The sequence below is a fragment of the Numenius arquata genome, chromosome 1 (assembly GCF_964106895.1).
Source record: "Numenius arquata chromosome 1, bNumArq3.hap1.1, whole genome shotgun sequence".
NCBI lineage: Eukaryota > Metazoa > Chordata > Aves > Charadriiformes > Scolopacidae > Numenius > Numenius arquata.
Genome location: NC_133576.1, coordinates 111,973,524 through 111,989,076, shown reverse-complemented (window position 1 = coordinate 111,989,076; position 15,553 = coordinate 111,973,524). Strand labels below are relative to the sequence as shown.

The following is a 15,553-nucleotide window of genomic DNA, read 5'->3' as shown; positions in this document are numbered from 1 at the left end:
CAGGTTTTTAAATACTTTTTATTTTTAAAAGAAACCGTAAAATATGACAACAGGACAATGGGCATCATTCAGCAATATCAGTTTCTGGTTTAGAGAGGAAATTAATAAAAACCATCAGCATTTGAAAAAATAAATATGACTAACCATATGGATAATGGGAAAATCAAATTAATCTTACAACAACACAGACAGGTATAAATGCTGAAATGTTGCTGCGCAAGGTAGAGGTAGAGGTAAATCAGACTTTTCAGACTTAGATCAGTTTTAGATCTGTGCCCACCGCCCCCCCCACCCCACCCCACCCCACCCCTTTCTCCCCGCAAACACTCCCAAAAGTTCCTGTTGCCAGTAATTTAATTTGAATCAGCCTGTCAGCCTCATCAAACTCAAGCGGGTCTGTGTGCTTCTTGTAATGCTCTGAGCCGGAAAACTATTTCGGTTTTTGTAGAAATTAGTTGCTAAGCAACCTGCCCCCCTGGTTTTGCAACTTGTGCGGCAAGGAAAGAGGCAGAAAGCTGGATTTTAGCTACTACAAGCCAATAAAATGCTCTCCAGATTATGTCCTCTAGGACAAGTAGATGGTAGAGCCCTTTTAGAAATTGCAATAGTCCGCCAGCTCCTCGGTGGTCCACCTGGAGAATATGTGATGCCGCACCTGGAGTTCCTCCACTGAAGAGAGCATGGTCAGCAGAAACACCCCAAAACAATAGGTACTCGCTGTGGGGAGAGCCGATTGCCTTATACAGTATGTGGATACTGAAAACTCACATGGTAGGACACAACCCAAGAACCCTCTGTACAGAGCAGCAAGTATCTTGACACAGTGAAATAGAAAAAACTAAAAATTGCACCACACACGGATTTTCCAAAGTCGAGACAACCGAAAGTCAGATCGTACAAACCATTAGTTAAAAAAATACCTTCTCGTATATTTTGAGAATAAGTGGAAAGAGTCTTCGTGCAAATGTTCAGCCTTGATCAAGCAGAGGACGTAAAATCGTTGTAAACGCATTAGTTCCTTTCTCATCTGCCGTACGCGCCCAGCATTATTTATCTTCTGCAGTATGATTAGGGTTAGGAAATCTGTTCCGTCTGTAAATACCACCTTTCAAGTTCCACTGATGTACCATCAAGACACTACTGGTGTCATATCCCACAACTGTTAATATAGCAAGATATAATAACATAGTGAGTAATGGTAAAAGATAATAATATAGTATATAACATCATCTCTAAATAATTTGCACCTTGTTTTTTGCTTAAGAGAGGCTACACAGTTAGAGGTGGGTGCAGCAAGCCCGAAGAAGTTTGATTTCATTTTCCGGCACTCATGTCAGACTGGTTGAGGTTGACCAAATGACATTCTCTATGTTACTCTGCTTTACCCTTATGAGCCAGATTCATAGCTGGCCTACAGAAAAACCAAAAAACCCACACTATATTGCTGACTTGAAAGATCAGCATAGTCATAACACATTGCGAGCTGGTTTTTTTTTATTATTATTCAAGCTTTGTTATAAACTTTTTCATTGTTTTGGCTATTTCTTTACCTAGCCACACAAACGGAGATTCTCCATGTTGAAATACAGTTTGTCTTCCCAGAGGAAAAGCTACATTGAGCACTTGCCCCAGCCCCTTCAGGCAATAACTTTATAGACCAAGACCTCGTTGGTCCTTATTGGGCAGAAGTTCACCAGTGAGGGGTCTCTGGGTGGAAGAAAGCAGGTAGGACATACCTGCAAGCACATGGGAAAGGAAGGGGAAATGACGTACAGGAGCTAGAGCAACAGCCTTGTTCCTACCTTTATAACCTTGTCTGTCCCAGAGGTCAACAGCCATCCCCTGGTGGCATCAAAGTGTACGTGAACGATGTTGTGCTTACTGTCGTGGAAAGTAGCTGTGGGCGCCCGCCTGAAGAAAGAAATCCGAAAAATCAGCAAAGACTGTGACTGCAGAATTTTCCCCCAAAATATTCTCTATTGAGGAAATAAATATTTGAATGCTGCTGCAAGTCATTAACTCAGCAACCTCTCTGTAAACTCCACTTTGAGACTTTTCCAGCACAAGAGGAGCAGGAGTGAAGGGCTCTCCATCCCTTGAGGTTTGCTGGCACCACAGAGGCTTATCCTGCTGAAAGAGCTCCGGGACCACCCTGCTGTTCTGTTCCCACCCAGAGCCCCACATCCGCCCAGGCCCTCCCAGATGCGGGAGTTTTGCCCCACTCCAGTGCAAGCCGGCTCAGCGTCCACACTTACTCTTCATCTGTAATGGACTCGTGACAGCTATCGCAGACCCTCACTTCGAACTCAAACCCCATCAGTGGGATGGAGGAGCGCTTGGAGCTGCATTTGCCGCACACGGCTTTCCCACACTTCCGGCAGTGATGCTGTAGGAGACAACACACGGAAAGACATCCTCAGCCACAAACCCAGATCACTGCTCAGGTCCCACTGGCTCTACCATCTCACGCCAGCAAGACCCAGCCAAGGCTGCAGCCAACAGGAAAGTGACTCTTCCAGGGAAGATGAAGGAAAACAGGCAAGGACTTCAGAATAAATGGGGGGGAAACAATAAACAAACAAAATCTTGTTTTTTTCTCACTCCGCTACCTGGGGCAAGCAGCAGCTGATCATTAGCACGGACACTGGGAAGTGGCAGATAAAGCACTACCCAGGCTAGGTGGACTGTACCTCTCTCCCAAGCTCCAGGGTGACACCATTCACCACCCAGTAAATCATCGCTGCCTCCACCATTTGGCATCTGTGCATGTAGCTGTGGGTCAGGGCTTTGTCACTGAGTGCAACCAGTGTTACAGAGGGGTTTCAGCAGGATAGAAGGTGGAAGAAGGAAATCCAAGCTGTCATCTTTTTGTTAGCACAGCTAGAGATGGGATGACAGGACAAGGAGGCCCCTATGAACCTTGTGTGTCCCGGCCAGCCAGGCATTGGCCTCAGGGCTAGGAGCTATAATTACCCCTGTCCCTGGGAGTCTCACTTTGGGGGTGGTAGGGGATGACACCACCATTCAGCAGCACATGACACATTAAAACATCTTCAGGTCAAGGAAAGACAGGGCTACATTAGCAAAGTGTCATTCTGGAGTCCCATCCCAGCCTCTCAGTACCATCTAATCATCTCCGTCAAGTCCTTTGGCCATTTTCAGCCCCAGAAGCACTAGCGTTTCTGCATTTTGATGCTACCTGCCTCAGGTTTTCTCATGCACTGGCTGTGTAGGACCACAGGGCTGCCTCACAGGCTGCAGAAGAGCCAGGCTCTGCAGTGATGAGCATTACACAAAGAGAAGATGCAGCTCAGCTCTGCCCCAGACACCTGGCTTCTCCAAGCTCCACGAGAAAATCCCTTTCAGAAATTTTATGCCACTCTCCCAAGAGTCTGTGATCCGCAGACCTCTCCTGCTGGGCAGGAAAACACAGTGGTGTGTTCCAAGCAGACCAATTATCTTTTTCCAATATAGCCTGAGCAGTTAGAGATGTTTACTCAAGCCCATTAAAAACAACTTTTGGTTCTAGCACAATGTCCAAAAATCAGCTGCAAATTTCTCTCTACAACACAGTCAACTAACAATAAGCAAAATCCCACATGGCTAAAGCCATGGAAGTCCCCAAAACAATTTACTCAGCCCAAGGCCCATTACATGCATTTGCTCTTGGGACTGGCTGGGAAAAAAAAAGAAAAAGAAGAAGAAGAAGAAGAAGAAAAAGTATTCTGACCACAAAATCAAGCCACTCCAGAGGGGAGCCCACTGTCCCACTATCGAGCACTCAGTGGAAGAACAAAGTGCAAGTTCTCAAAGCTTTAGTGGAAAAAAAGGTTACCACAAGCTATTATGAGAGAAAAGCCTAATCGTACCATGTTAACACACCAAAGAATGCATACAAACCTGCCTGAGGCCTATTTTCTTACTGTCCCACATTTGCTTGAAGTTCCAGAAGAAAGGCTGGTCACATTTTTGACAGGAATCACTATCCAGCCACTCAGGGGTCTGCAACACACATACACATAGACAGAAAGAGGGAGTGAGCAACAAACAGAAAAGCTTCCAATGGAGCCCAGAGACGGGACAAGAAAGATGTATTGGGGTGTGTTAATGTGGTCAACTAAAAAGAATTTAAAACCCCCATTATCACAAGATGCCATTTTGAATGTTCTGCGGGATGTCTTTTTTGGCTCATTTCTGAGCCTTGAAGAGCATGGGAAGAACACTTCTCACCCAAATCATGAAGCAGAGTTCGATTATAAGACCATAAATAACCCAGGAACAAACAAGCCTCCTCCACCTCTCCAAGTTTGGAATTAAGCATATGAAAATATTCTGTCCTGTCCTGTCTGGACAGCATTTACCATCTGCTATTACCTTTGGTGGGAACTGGAGGCAACTAGTATTTCAAATAGCCAAGCTACTCATCTGGAGGAAAGGGAGAGGTATCTGAAATGCTCTGGTTTTCTAATTATTATTTCTTTCTTTTAATACTGTAAGAGGCGTTCCTGCTGTCAGAGGTGCCTGTGCCACAAATCACACATAGGGGTGAGCAAGATGAGATTCACTTGCACAAACCTAAAACCCAAACCAGCTCTTTTCCCTGCTCTTTTACACTAAGATGATGGAAGGAAGGTCTTCCATTTCCTAACATGGTGCGTAGCTTTGCATCTATGCCGTGGATCATAGAATCATAGAATCATCTACGTTGGAAGGGATGTTTAAGATCATCTAGTCCAACCATCAACCTAACTCTGATTAAAAAAAAAAAACAAACAAAAAACCAAAAAACAAACCCATACTAAACCACGTCACTAAGCACTATGTCAACCCGTCTTCTGAATACCTCCAGCGATGGTGCCTCAACCATTTCCCTGGGCAGCTCATTCCAATGCTTAATAACCCTTTCAGTGAAAAAATTTTTCCTGATATCCAATCTGAACCTCCCTTGGTGCAATTTGAGGCCATTTCCTCTTGTCCTGTCGCCTGTGACTTGGGAAAAGAGACCGACCCCCGCCTCTCTACAACCTCCTTTCAGGCAGTTGTAGAGCGAGAAGGTCTCCCCTCAGCCTCCTTTTCTCCAGGCTGAATAACCCCAGCTCCCTCAACCTCTCCTCATAAGACTTACTCTCCAGACCCCTCATCAGCTTCATTGCCCTTCTCTGGATCCGCTCCAGCACCTCAATGTCTTTTTTGTGATAAGGGGCCCTTAGATGAAGCAGGTAAGAAGATTTAAAGAAAGAAAATATTATAGGTACTTCTCTCTCCTGCAGCTAGGTTTTGCTGCACAGAGTAGCATGGACCAGATGCCTCATGTAGGGAAGCAAGTCTTGCCAGATCCTGAAAAAGCTCAGGAAACACCGGACATGGCAGGGGGACATGTGGAGGGAGCAGTCAATCTCCTCCCCTACATTTGGGTCCCTCAACACTTGTCCTCCATTGAGTTACTATGGGACATGCAGTGCATCTCCCCACAATGTTTAGGAAACCCTCCCTGGGATGTGAGACTTGGGAAAAGTCTTGGTTCTTGACCCCTCTCCAGCTGGCTGTCAGTCTGCCTGTCCTAACCTGGCCTAGCAGGAGCGACACTTCTTCCCGGCAGATGACTTCTGCTCCTTTCTCAGCCCCACCAGGACAAGAGCTCAGCCCAAAGCTGCCAAGCGGGTCCATCCTGTCCCTGCAGTGGGGCAGCCCCAGCCAGATGGGGCCAGCCCTGTCGGTGCTGCCTCAGAACTGCAATGTGCTCCCACCAGCCCCACCAACCCCATGCGACTAAATAAACACTAAATAACATCTAATACTTTGTAAGGAAGTGCTATTAGCAAACTGCAGTTTGTTTAACAGAGCCACCGGCTTCTGACATGCTGCAATTTAAAATGGCAGGAAACACAGCTGAGATTGAGAATTAAAAATAATACAAAGGCAAGGCGAAGATAAGGTAAGGCTGATGGAGGCTCTCAGCCCCCAGGACAGTGTTGACACCCAGCAATAAAGCAACCACCTGATTCAGCTTCTTCTGCCAGTTACCTTGAAGAGTAACTGGGACAAATCCCTGTCTTTTCTATCCGCAACAGTCTTTTCGTTTAATGCCTACAGATTTACATCTGTGTGTATAAAAGTTTTCATCTCTTAAGCATCTGAACACTGTACATGAAGAAGACATTTTGCTTGTGACAAGTAACTACATTGCAGTCTAATAGAAACACAGCTTCTAGCACCTTTCAGATGTTCTCCACTTCCAGCTTTTTAAAACTAGAGATTAAAATAAGGAATCAAGGGCTAAAATGGCTTAATTCACTCTAATGCAATCTCAGAGATGTGGGAAAATCTGACAGCATCAAAGTGAGTATTGAGCACACATCATGGAGAAAACCCCTAAGGGCAAAAATCCCAAATCCAAAATTCAGAAGAAAATTCTCTAGAACCCTGAACCGAGGTTTGGTATTAACAACCCCAAAGGTTCATGTTTTGGAGGTGATTTAGCACCATGAACACCCTATTGCGCCACTGATAACAGGAACAAGCCCACATAGCCATAGTCAGAGAAAGCAGCGCGCTCGTTAGCACCTGCTGCTAAGCCCTCATTTAGCTAATTATATTTCTCCTCCACTTTTCAAACCAGCCCTCTCAACCCCCCCTCAACCAGCATTGCTGCCTGTTTTGCGACAAGCCAGTCTTAACCCTTACTGTAGCCTTTCGAAGGCAGCAAATAAATAAAGGTTTTCATTTCTGGATGTTCGAGTTGCAGCAAAAAGGAAACATCTGTTGAGAAGGAGGAAGCCGCTCTGCTTTCATTTCACTTTTGGAGCCGATGACATAATTGGCCATTACATTAGCCCTTAAAGAGAGCCAACTGGAATGCTAATTCACATAAAAAGGGGAGCTCAGTTCCTGCCTAGGCCTATTTCAGTAGGGTTTTTTTTTAATCCAATTTTTCACTTAGCTTTCCTCCTTGGCTCCAGGGAGACACACAGGATGAGGGGAGGCCAAACCCCTTGAGAACCAGTAAAGCTGGTGAAAGCCCACGCTGCCAAAAGCCTCGCTGAGATCTACCCACTGCAGGGACTCGGGGTGCCTTCCTAACCCCTGTGGGAGCAGGGCAGAGGTTTTGCTGTGACTCGCATTACTGGGATTTGCCAGGCTGCCAAGCAGGGCTGATGCCTGACTCACTCAGTGCAGCGTTTGCTCCCCCTCTCTGAGTCAGGCCTCCGAAATTGCTGAGCGGAGGCTGCTCCCGCAGCGCCAAAGACCCGGGGATGCGTTTTTGCGCCCGCTTACATTAGTTGGCCACGCAGCACAAAAGCGATTAGGTGCGTGTGGGTGAAATCTTACTGTCTGGATCAGCATAGTCATCATTACTCCACTTCTGTGTGGTTACACCAGAGGGAAGCAAGACTGAGTAGCAGGTGAGATTGAAGCCCTAGTTAAATGTCTTTTTAGCTAGAACAGGGGAAAAAACAAAAAACAAAAAACAGGACTGCATGTGTCCAGAGATGACAAAGAGCTTTCTTGTTTTCTTTTCTTAAAACACCAAATTATTATCAATCCATCCATTTACCTCTGAACTGATAAAATTTCTCAAGTTGTCCTGAAAAACAAAGCAGAACACCTCACAATACCCTCCTTAGAGAATGCCTTTTGGAGCAGTAATGTAAAGGGTAAGAGCCATTTAGCAGCCTACTTAATAAGCATTTTCTGCCAGACAATTTCCCCTGTACCATATTATCAAAGGCACGGCATAATTGCTGTATAACAACTGGAGCATGTCCAAAAACATTTTTAAAGCCTGGAATGATATTGTTCAGGTTGAAAGTTCCACATTTTAGAATGTTCCCAACACTGTTTCAGACCAAATTGACAAGAACCAAGTATCTACCTCCTGCCTCTCAACATCCATGTTCCAGACGACGATTCCCCCATCTGCACCACAGGAGATGAGCTGCCGAGTGTGGTGAGCGTAGGAGAGAGACTGAACTTTATCGCTGAAAAAGAAACGAGACAGTTACTAATCAACTGTCTATGGCTAGCACACAAGTAAGCACAGAATATACAATAAAGCAGTATAAACTACTTGTTTGCCCATTTGACTCCCCCTCCCTCTCACTGTACATGGCATCTATCACATGCAAATCAGTCTTTGCTGGTCCCAGCTGGGACCAGAACCAGAGTGTCATTCATCTGGGCAGCACCCACAAAGGCAAAGACCTGTTCCGATAACTGCTTTTGGGGCTCCTGAGATGGGAGGTCACAGCTGCACTGAGAAGCCTGAACAGAGCTGCGGTGCCGGCCCTCTCTAAAGGCACACCTGGATGCAGAAACGCAGCCCCGGTAAGGTACTTTCTTGTCAGAAAGCCAGTAACAACTTTGTTTTTGTAAGTCTCTGCAACAACTACGAATGAAGAACTGAGGAATGACTGAAGACTTTCTTTTAGCACTAACAAGCATAGAGAGTTTCAAAAATAATATAGGACTCACTAAATTGTTCCTAAGCCTTCCCAAGGTAAGGTGGAAGATTTATGTGCTTTTGCTTCTTCTTTTAAGGAAAAAGCAATATGGGACAAATAGTGCAATTTAAACCCCCAAAGCTGTGCTCATTACTTCGTAAAAGAAAGAAAACCAGGCAACATCCTTAGGACCAGGTCTCTATGCTGTACAGTGCCAGCCAACAGATGTCTCTGCTCATTGCAGGGTGTTTGGACTAAATGAACTTTAAAGGTCCCTTCCAACCAAACTATTCTATGGTTAAGATCCAAAGGCTAACTTCGTATTAGGAGAACCGATTTCCATAGCAATAAATCTAGCAGCAGTCCATTAATAAGCACCACTGGTCAGGTACGAGGGTGATCTGGGAATTTCAGCAAGAGCTCTGCAGTGATCCGAAATCCCAGCAGCATCCAAATAGCTCAGCAGAGTGCAGCAACACTCAAAAGACAAGTACGAATATGTAAGAAACTGTTAGACCAAAACCACCATGGGATTTTGTCTCTCCAGACCTGAGCCTGGTACACAAGTCCCACATATATGCACTCCCAAGACATTGAAACAAACTAGTTGCATTGCTAGTGCTAAAAGGCCAGGAGGTCATTGCAACTAGAGCCATTCTGATCTCTCCTCAATGGCCAGGACAGGCTTACTGTTCTTCAAAGACATAGAATCATAGAATTGTCTAGGTTAGAAGGGACCTTTAGGATCATCTAGTCCAGCCATCAACCTAACTCTGATACAAAGCCATCACTAAACCATGTCACTAAGCACTATCTCAACTGTGAGGTCTGTAGGTGCAAAGACGAAGCCTCTTTGGATTGAGGAGATGGTGAAGGCTCCTATATGTAAAGCACATTATCTGCAGCCTGAGTTCTAAGTAAAGTGCTGTGGAAAAAGTTAGCATGAAGGAAAAAGGGACTAATTGTCCAAGCCTGATGCTCCCTCTAGGGGAAGGAAAGACCCTGACACCTAAAAAGCAAGAACTTCCCTGCAGCTGATCTCCTTTGAGGATCCTCCTCTTTCCAACAAGGGTGCAGGCTCTGGCATAACACATTCAGGACTGTAAATATTGTCCTTTCCTTCACCACCCTTTGAAAACTCTCAAACAAGCATGTGGGCCCAACACTGAAAAACTCACTACAAGCAACTTATTCCAGTTGTATACGGACCACACATACAAGCTTGAGACATGTGAAGACTGCAAACTTTGGGCTGTTTCTTTCCAGATGTGGCTTCTGCCTTTAGCTTTTCTCTCATAAAAGCAGGAGGAAGGGCTTAGAACGTACTTATGTCCTTGCAGCTCGATGGCTGTTCCTTTTCTTCCTCCAATGTCCCACATTATAATGGAATGATCAGAACTGCCTGAGAATAAAACTCGCTGTATAGGGTCCCAACAGAGAGCAGTGACACCACCTGAAATAGAAGGCACACACAACCATAATTTCATTACAGAAAGTGGAAGACAGGAATGTAGCTATATATATATATAAAAATATAACAAAAAATATGGAGAGAGTGATTAAACTGGTGAGGCCACAACTGGAATACTGCGTCCAGTTCTGGGCTCCCCAGTTCAAGAGAGACAGGGAACTACTAGAGAGAGTTCAACATAGGGCAACAAAGATGATTGAGGGACTGGAGCACCTCCCTTATGGGGAAAGGCTGAGAGAGATGGGGCTCTTTAGCCTGGAGAAGAGAAGGCTGAGGGGAGACCTTATCGATGTTTACAAGTACCTAAAGGGTGGGTTGAAGGAGGATGGAGCTGGACTCTTTTCAGTGGTTCCCAGTGACAGGACGAGGGGCAATGGGCACAAGCTGGAACACAGGAAGTTCCATTCAAATATGAGGAAGAACTTCTTTATGGTGAGGGTGACAGCACTGGAACAGGCTGCCCAGGGAGGTCGTGGAGTCCCCTTCTTTGGAGATTTTCAAGACCCGCCTTGATGCAGTCCTGAGTAATGTGCTCTAGGCAATCCTGTTTTAGCAGGGGAGTTGGACTAGATGATCTCTAGAGGTCCCTTCCAACTCTGACAATTCCATGATTCCGTGATATGCAGGTCTCTTTAGCAAAGGCCATGCAGTCACTGTGCTTGCCAGTTGAAAACTAACAGCCCAGAAAACTGACTGAAGCCCCATCCTGCTTTTCTGCGGTCAGAGGGCTCCACTGCCATTCGCATGGATGAATTCACTGAGCAGTAAAGCATGGTGGAAGGATGGTCATGGTGTGATTACACAGCTTTTCATCTCCATCATTCCAGGAGATAGATTTTATTACAAAAGAGAAGCAACTGTGGAATATTATGAGCATCTTCACAGCATCCTAGCACGAGGATTGAACTACCTTGTGCTACCTTGTGATTGAGCTATTAACATTCAATCAGAGAGGAGGGATAAGGAGAGAAAAAGCTAAGGAATGACCTCTATATCTTCTGTTAGATGGCAAGATCACATCCTGGAGTTGCTGTTTTTAAAATGTGATGGGGCACAACTCCCAGCAGCAAAACAAGCAGTTAGTGCCTCCAAGATGTGCCTATCCCACTTGAGCAAAAGCATCTACCAATACGGGTCCTCCTCTGGGAGGAACATCCTTTTCGCTCTCAGAGTTACCACAACTTGTTCTACTTTCACTCTGCTTTAATTAGCAGCTACTGATTGCGGTGTTTTCTGCCACAGTTGTCTGATTGCTCTTGGTTTTACCAATAAAGAATAAACTTCCCTGAGCTGTAGGGACAGTTTAAGGTCTATCTCCCTTCCATGCTGTGCACTGACACAAGCCATTCCAGTGTTTCACAGGAGAGTCAAACCACCATGATGCTGAGCACAGATGAAGAAACAAATTTTGTCTCCTCCTGAGGCCTTACCTGTGTGTCCCTTAAATGTCGTAACCAGGCTGCAGGACTCTTGCTCTAGTTTGAGTATGGTCACTTGCCCAGAATGATCACCAACAAACACATGCCGGGTTTCCACGTCAAATCTGATGGATAAATGCTGAGGAAAAATCCATTGCTTATACAAGCTTTGCATTCCTTTCATGACTTGTTAATTCTTTTAACATGAGTATACTGCAACCTTGTGAATAGCACTTCGGTCTCAAGGAGATATTCAGAGTGTACTTTTAGGCATCAAGATCATACCTGTTCATATTAATAGTGCAGTCTCCTTCAGTAAACCAAAGAGTGAGAAAAAATGAGGATGCAATTTGTATTTTTATTATGAAACACCTTTGAAGTAGACTTTTGCCATGAACATAGGAGTCATCTCCCCAGGCTCTCTAACTTAGGTGCTAGAGTTGGATGGTGTCCACTCTATTTCCCTTCCAAAAATTGTATAAGATACCTATTACTAGTTTTTTCTCCTTCATTATGGTTAAGTATAAAAGTACAACGAAAGAGCATTGTTTTATGTCGTATTTAAGAAGTGTCAGCTACATCAGGTGCATCACACATCATATTCTAAAGTGAATAAAATCTGGACCCATTCAACCACCTGGAAGAACCATTTATCTGGACAGATTCTGACCTCTTCATCCAATTTAATTCCACATTAAGAGTCCATACTAGATATTTAAGGAGCAACTGGAGCTTTCTCTTCTTCAGGCTGAACAACTCCAACTCTCTCAGCCTGTCCTCATAGGAGAGGTGTTCCATCCCTCTGATCATTTTGTGGCCTTCCTCTGGACCCGCTCCAGAAGGTCCATGTCTTTCCTGTGCTGAGGGCTCCAGAGCTGGATGTAGTACACCAGGGTGGGGTCTCACCAGAGCAGAGTAGAGGGGCAGAATCACTTCCCTCGACCTACTCACCACCCTTGTTTTGATGCAGCTCAGGATATGGTTGGCCTTCTGGGCTGCGAGTGCACATTGTCAGCTCATGTCCAGTTTTTCATCCACCAGTACCCCCAAGTCCTTCTCGACAGGGCTGCTCTCGATCCCTTCATTGTCCAGACTGTATTGATTCTGAGAGTTGCTCCATTACACTGCAGGACCCTCCACTTGGCCTCGTTGAACCTCATGATGTTCACATGGGACCACTTCTTGAGCTTGTCCAGGTCCCTCTGGATGGCATCCTACACCTCAGGCATGTCAACTGCACCACTCAGCTTGGTGTCATCTGCAGATTTGCTGAGGGTGCACTCAATCCCATTGTCAATGACATTGATGAATATATTGAACAGTACTGGTCCCAATATGGACCCCTGAAGAACACTACTTGTCACCAGTCTCCATCTGGACATTGAGCTGTTGACCACCACCCCTGGGATGTGACCATCCAACCAATTGCTCATGCACCAAACAGTCTACCCATCAAATCCATATGTGTCCAATTTAGAGAGAAGGATGTTGTGGAGGACTGTGTCAAAGACATTACAGAAGTCCAAATAGATGACATTCATAGCTCTTCCCTTGTCCATTGCTGTAGTCACTCCATCATAGAGGACAACTAGGCCATCATGATCTGATGACCCAAATTACATTGTCTTCCAAAATTTTGAACCACTCGAAATGGTCCATTCTCTAGAGAGGTTTAGGAAATACAGGACAAATTCCTGCATCACACTTCCAAAAGTATTTAACTTTCAACTAAAAATTAAGTTCCGTTTTTATGCTATTTAGATTGGCTGAATGATATAAAGCAAGTCCGTGTTCAGACAGTAATTTAGAGTCAGTCTCATTTCCCATGAACTAGCAAAACACACACCATCTATACCACATACACTATGGGGCACTAAAAAGTCTGTTTATGCTAACCCCTGGTTTCAGCCTAAGAGCTCATACTTTTCCACTTCCCTTTTCATTTGCAATAAAGCTGAATTAATATTTCTTTTATTGTCAGGCAGCTGGGGCAGCTCTAGGTGAATAAGCCACATGAGTGCCATTTCTGGAGTCATTTACTCCTTAGTTAACCCAAATTCCCAATACATACTGGGCTATTCCAGAGTGAAGGACAAGTACTCATTATTTTATATTAATGTAATTTAATTTTTACCATGCATACACACAGGCATGCTGACCTGATCACCGACCTACTTTGCTACTGTTAATTCTTAGAAGAAAGCATGCCCTGCATGTTTAAATGAAGGTCCTGTCCATATTTATTACAAAAGCAGACCACAATAGGTTGCAGATCGCCCATTGTTTTGCTCAAAAATGCTTAGACCTAAATATGCCACCATGCATTAAGGAGACAAAGCAAGAAGAACAGACAGTTTTTAAAATTGGCTTTAAATAACGGTTCCTCTCACAAATCGCTGAACCTACACAGGGCACAAAATTTGGAGGACAATTAGGAAAATAAACCAAAGAGGCTGTTTAAGTGCCAAAGAGCAGAAATAAAGCTGAGAGCTCAGCAAAGGATACTGCAGGCCACAGGCACCCGCGCTGGTGCGGTACCCTCCCAGCCGCTGGCCGCTCTCTGAACAGTGCCACGTGAAGTTTTTGTCTTGTCCGGTGCTTAGCACCCACTCCATCTCCAGGACAAACAGAATCATCATGACCCTGCTTTGATGAGCTGAAAATGAAGCAGACAGACACATAACCGCATTGTGGAGAAGAAGATAGGCACAGAGCACCACCACAGATACCAGCTGCACCCAAATTCCTCCACTCCCGTTCACCCTTCCCTACAGAAGCAGCTGGGTTTAACAATCCTGTTGACACGAGCTACCATGCAAGCTTGTAAGGTCCCTGCTCTGCATGTTCAGCGTTTGCACAAGAAAGAGCAGAAGCAAGACTTAATTCCTTCCATGCCTTTTGCAGCCATTTGTCTTCTACAGTAGCACAAGTCTTCCTTCCATCATCGTATCATCACCAACAGAGCTGCCATTGTGGAAGGCACTCTGGGCTCTACTTAAAGCTCTTTTGAGCTGGTTTTATGACAGCGGTGCAGATGCCTACGCTGCCGCTCCTCCTGCTGTGAGGTCTGGTGGATCTGGGCTGCAGATTGTGGTTCTCACCCCAGCAGAACGGTGAGTTACAGCACAGGCACAACCCTGCACCAAAGGGAAGTTTTAGCATTGCATGTAAACGAGCTAAAAAGGAAATTAGAGGAAATAAAATACCCCCCCCCCCCCAAAAAAAAAAAGATCACAGCTGGGCAAGATGAATAAAACAGCTGAAGGAATAAATTTCTACTGCTACCTAAATAAAGCCATCAAAAGCTTTTCATTAAAGCAAGAGAACCCAGGCTTGTGCAGACGGGTTTTTGTATGAATGACCAGTGGGCTTGGTCGTGAAGTGCTGACTGAGCCAGCTTTTTAATAAAACAAGTGGCTGGAAAGACATGCAGAATTATTCCCAGCTGTAACTTAGCAGTGAATGCCACACTCCTCAATCTGCCCTACTGCTTTATTACTGTTCTGAGACCCAGCAACATGTGTCGCACAAAGCGGGCTGCTTGTATTTGTTTGTGTAAAAGCTGACACACTGGAAAGATTAAACATCTTTGGAAGCTTACAAAACCAACCCAGATCCTCTGTTTGAAATGCAGAGAAATTGCTCAGAACAGTACGGGAAGATTGCTGCCTGCCCTATACAAATACACAGCATAGATAAGAGCTGTCTTCAAACCCTATGAGGGGGAACTAGTTGTAGCAGAGAATGGGAGGCTTGCACAAGCTAACATCTGCCCCTGATCCACACTGCTTTTTAGACCCACATTCCCCGAGGAGAAAAGACAATAGATGCATTGATGCAAGGTGACATAACTGTGATTGGCAGCTGGACTAGTTTACAGCATCAGAATTGAACTGCACTCAGATGCTTTCACCCTTGCCCATAGAAGAGCTCAGATTTTGGCTCTCATTTCCATACATTTTTAAACTCCATGTCTGTAATCAGGATAGAGGAATGGGGACCACACAGGAGTCACCTGAGCTCTTTTAAACAGATCCTCTCTTCTCTCCACCCTCCAGATTTCTTCTCTGGGAAGAGACTCAGCGACCCCATGGGTGACTAATGCTTGTCTTTACCTTTCTGTTGGTTCTGCTCTCCTGGGAGCATCTGCTCTAGCTGGTGGAGTGGTGCACTGCAGAAAGGTCCACGATGGGATGGGATGCATGCATCTACAAGCACCTGAT

General features: G+C 45.1%; 1 protein-coding gene across 1 annotated transcript in view; it reads right to left on the bottom strand.

The window, feature by feature from the left end:
* WDFY2 (WD repeat and FYVE domain containing 2) overlaps nt 1–15,553 on the bottom strand; it is a 70,917-nt gene continuing 55,364 nt past the window's right edge. Inside the window, exons 5-12 of the mRNA XM_074151639.1 lie at nt 13,836–13,986; nt 11,343–11,455; nt 9,768–9,894; nt 7,874–7,979; nt 3,901–4,002; nt 2,256–2,386; nt 1,803–1,911; nt 1–1,159 (exon numbers count right to left, since the gene is read on the bottom strand). Of these exons, the coding sequence (XP_074007740.1) occupies nt 1,130–1,159; nt 1,803–1,911; nt 2,256–2,386; nt 3,901–4,002; nt 7,874–7,979; nt 9,768–9,894; nt 11,343–11,455; nt 13,836–13,986 (869 nt within the window). The 3' untranslated portion in view covers nt 1–1,129. The remainder of the gene's footprint in view (nt 1,160–1,802; nt 1,912–2,255; nt 2,387–3,900; nt 4,003–7,873; nt 7,980–9,767; nt 9,895–11,342; nt 11,456–13,835; nt 13,987–15,553) is intronic.